This window comes from Nematostella vectensis, chromosome 2 (genome assembly GCF_932526225.1).
Source record: "Nematostella vectensis chromosome 2, jaNemVect1.1, whole genome shotgun sequence".
In the NCBI taxonomy this organism is placed as follows: Eukaryota; Metazoa; Cnidaria; class Anthozoa; order Actiniaria; family Edwardsiidae; genus Nematostella; species Nematostella vectensis.
This window is the reverse complement of record NC_064035.1, coordinates 17,340,837-17,345,202: the sequence shown is the minus strand read 5'-3', so window position 1 is coordinate 17,345,202 and position 4,366 is coordinate 17,340,837. Positions and strand designations below refer to the sequence as shown.

The following is a 4,366-nucleotide window of genomic DNA, read 5'->3' as shown; positions in this document are numbered from 1 at the left end:
TCATGGTGGTGAAGGGCTTGGAGCACCATCTTTATCATCGTCTTTATCAACATTACCAACACCATCATCACCGGTAAAACCCAAATTGTTGCTTTGTCCGCTACCGTCTGCCTCATTCTCGTCTTCTTCATAATGCTTCATAATGTCCTCGAGCGCTACACGAATAACCCGGAAAACCAAGGTGCGTACTTCGTCTTGATGGGGACAGCAGACATTGTCCTGATCGCAGTTCGTCAAGGACTTGTTTAAATGCTGTATGCTCGAAGAGGCTGACGTTGAGAGAGGGCGTTCGTTGCTTGTAAAAGATTTGTTTGAATACTGTATGCTCGAAGAGGCTGACTTTGAAAGGGAGCGTTCGTTGCTTGTAAAAGATTTGTTCGAATACTGTATGCTCGAACAGGCTGACGTTGAGAGGGGGCGTTTATTGTAACTCGCATTCTCCCTAGGCTCACTTGTACCCAGCGGATCTTTGCATAGAAGCTTGAGGGCCTGGTTAAAGCGCTTGCAACGTGCCATATAAATGAAGGGATTGCACATACTTGAGACGAACTGGAAGTAATTAGCTATATCACCGAACCACTTAAGGAAGTTGCTACTGACGAGATCAGAGGCCTTCTGAGACAGGACACCGTACATGATAAGGGGAATGCACGATAGTACGTACGAGCCCACGGTCAGTCCCACAGTAGTGGCAGCGTGCGCCTCTATGCGACGTCTCGTCTCCCTTTGTTGTAGGCCGTGAAAATGATGGTGAAGGGATAGCTTTTTCTCATTTATCTGCAAAAATACAATCAGCAATTGCAGATATTATGTACCTTTTACAAACTAGGTCCACCAGGTCGATAAGAATGCTTAAACCTTGTTTTTTTTCCATTTTCTTTTGCATCCCATATTTAGTCATTGTTTTTGGTCTGGCCTAAACATCTATTTCAAATGAGGTTGGACTCGGAGAATCCATGTGTTGTAACCCGCATTTCATCATGAGTATAAATAAGTATAAAATTTGATAGACAGTAGGCGTAAAATAAGCATATTATATAGAAACTCATATCGAGGTTTGGAAAGTTTTAGCATTCGAAAGAAACAAGTTATCAGGTTTATCAAAATCTTACCCGAATCTGCTTCTTGATGCTATACCAAGTCATCAATGCCATGAGCGCAAAGATAGCCGAGAAAACCGACCGGATAACGGTCATACTGTTTCCAATCTTGTAATAATATACCATGCGGTAAATAACTGTTGGGGCGTCACCCAGATCTACGTCATAAAGGGATAGGAACCAGGGAACCATTATGGCGACGGTAAGGAGCCACGTGATCAGCACGGCCTTGAACGCCTTATCCGTCCCCGACCACACCTATAAATAATTACATGAATACAATTATTTCTAAAACGTTAGTGCGAGCGGCGAGGACAAATGGGTAAGAGCGAAAATGCTAATGGGTACAAATTATTTGCAAGAGTAAAAATATTAATGGATGAAAAATTCAATTGAAATGACTGGAAAAGTCGCAGGACTCATAATTTGAGGGAGCAATTCCTTGAGTATACGCCGTTCCTTGAATATTCGGTCTCGCATTTCTAGCCATCGCCGTCGTCCTTACCATTCGAAAACGAAGCGTCAGAAGACAATTAGTAACACTCTATCGAGAGTTAGTAACACTCTATCGAGAGTTAGTAACACTCTATCGAGAATTAGTAACACTCGATGGAAATTAATAAGTTATAGGGCTATGTCCCTTATGGGCCACCGTAGAATATATGTATATGGTATGTAGATCAAATTTTTTGTCTCGTGTTTATGCAATGCCGGAGAAACTCGTGCCTTAAGGCTCTGCCGGCGTACGTTTTTCCCCCTGCAACTTGTCTCGCATGCGCCACGAAGTTTTTTCTGCGGCTTAAAGAAATTTGTTGCGGAAAATAAAAGTTCTTCTATTTGTGCGATTTTAAGAAAAGAAAAGCAAATCGCAACGGGGGTGTCATACATCAAAAAACGTGCATGCGACTGGCAATTTTTTTTTTTTTTTTTTTTTGCGTTATAGTACCTGTGTTAAGAGCTACTCTCAAATCCGAACCGACATAAACTTGTTTGATGATGGGAACACAAAAATGTCTTTTCTGGTCGATAGTCTCCTAAAAATAAAGCTCTTTTCCCGCACAGGAAAGTCAAACCCATCAAAGAGGAAAGTGACAGTCAGCCTGACGCTAATTTGAAACGATTGCATATGTTCCAAAAACCGGGAATGAGGTTTTATTCGTTTTGTTTTTATTTTAATTCCGAATTTCAATCTTGAGTTTTGGCTTTGTTATTGTTAGGCACATTGTGATGGAACCTCGAAATAAACTTCTAAAGTCTTTGTTGTTTTTGTTTGTTCTTTACTTTATATTCGGAATTTAATCGAAAATATTGCAATAGTCTCCCCAAATCAGCCGATGGAAATGGATGCTTTTTTCATTTTTTACTTTGCTAGGATGATAACATAGCAGCTGTGTATAGAGTGCCTTACCTTATATTTCATTCCCCACTTGATAACGGAATACCGGTCAAGCATCATAAACATCATGCCGAACAAATTGAGCAGCACAAAGGCGGACTGCAGGCACGCCACTATAGCAGACGTTAACCTCCCTTTGACGTGCCGCTGAAAGTGAACGTTTGTCAGCATGGCCACAAGTGGCAGGTTTATTACCCCGTTCATCAAGTCTATGAAGGCCAAGTTGGCGATTAAGATGTTTGGAATCGTGCGAAGGGACTTGAATCGCTTCAGCATCACTAGAATGCTACCATTGCCCAGTACAGTGGTGAAGAAGAGAAGGACCAGAATTGATAAACGAATCGAGATCTCTAACGGGCCAGACTTCTCCTGTGCCGAGGATATCAAAAGTTTGATGGTCGTTACGTTTATTTTCATCCTGCGTGAGATTTATCCTGAAAGAGCAGTCCGATTGTGTGCAGTCAATTAAGTATCGATGCCGAAAACAACTGTGAAGAAACTTTCATAATGTGTGATCTCTCATTGGCACAGAGAGTAGTGGGTGGAGGAACCAAAAATTAAAAAAATAAAAGCTTTAAAAAGGTAAAAGAATTGAGGATCTGTAAAGATAATAGAAGCTTTAGGCACAGAGAAAGAAAGTCAGAGCATTTTACTTAATTCGGACAGAATGATTTTCATTCAAAGTCACAATAAAACGCCCTGTAATGAATAATTGTTACGCTATATAATAGTTTCAGGTTTTCATAATTTACAAGCTGCAGAAGCGTGTAGGTCGTCTCGTCTACAAGAGCGAAATTGCTCCGAGAAAAGTCTCCAAGCAGTTAGAGGATATTTTGGGTGTAAACTTTAATTAAAAGCACATTATGATGGTAGTAATGCAACGAGTATCGAGAATGATATCGTTTCGAAAATCCCCCGTTCGAAATTTAGCTAATTTTTAACTAACGTTTAAGCAAAATTAGCTAAACTTACTTCCCAGAATGGTATTTAACTTAATGTGAACTGCGACATTATTTTTGTTCTCTCTTCCTTTAATAGAGTCTGCATTTTATTAGATTTGTTCAGTCTTCAAAGAATAGACTAAACGAAAATTGTTTAAATATAATATAAACCAGCTTTTAGCCAATATGGCTGAACCAGGTGCACGAAACGCCAAAAGAAAGCAATCATTGAAAATGAACAGAAAGACCAGGAAATTGCTGTATTGAAAAATATTAGATGCATATTCACGTAGGGTAATCAATAGCCATAAGCAAAACGAACAAATTTCAATGCGAATGTCGCCGAGGCTCTAATTGAAAAGTGGCTTCCTTCTCTTATTTAGGTTGGATCAGGATACCTGATGAAGGCAGCATTGCCGAAACGTCGAACAAAAATAGAACCCAGTAATTCAAGAAATTAATGTATATAATTAAGCACAAGACAATCACTACACAGGACCAAAAACACTACTTGTCTATTTTATCGTCAAGCCTTGTCTATTTTATCGTCAAGCCTTGTTTATTTTATCGGCAAGCCTTGTTTATTTTATCGTCAACCCTTTTTATTTTATCGGCAAGCCTTGTTTATTTTATCGGCAAGCCTTGTTTATTTTATCGTCAAGCCTTGTTCATTTTATCGGCAAGCCTTGTCTATTTTATCGGCAAGCCTTGTTTATTTTATCGTCAAGCCTTGTTTATTTTATCGTCAACCCTTTTTATTTTATCGGCAAGCCTTGTTTATTTTATCGGCAAGCCTTGTTTATTTTATCGTCAAGCCTTGTTCATTTTATCGGCAAGCCTTGTTTATTTTATCGTCAAGCCTTGTTTATTTTATCGGCAAGCCTTGTTTATTTTATCGGTAATCCTTGTTTATTTATCGTCAAGCCTTG

At 39.4% G+C, this 4,366-nt stretch overlaps 1 protein-coding gene across 1 annotated transcript; it reads right to left on the bottom strand.

The window, feature by feature from the left end:
- LOC5515771 (trace amine-associated receptor 1) lies at positions 1-2,913 on the bottom strand. The gene is made up of 3 exons (XM_001635829.2): positions 2,509-2,913; positions 1,113-1,358; positions 1-777 (listed from the first exon to the last, which is right to left on the bottom strand). Exons 1-3 carry the CDS (start codon positions 2,911-2,913, stop codon positions 1-3), a joined length of 1,428 nt encoding a protein of 475 aa, XP_001635879.1.
- Between the last annotated feature and the right edge of the window lie 1,453 nt (positions 2,914-4,366).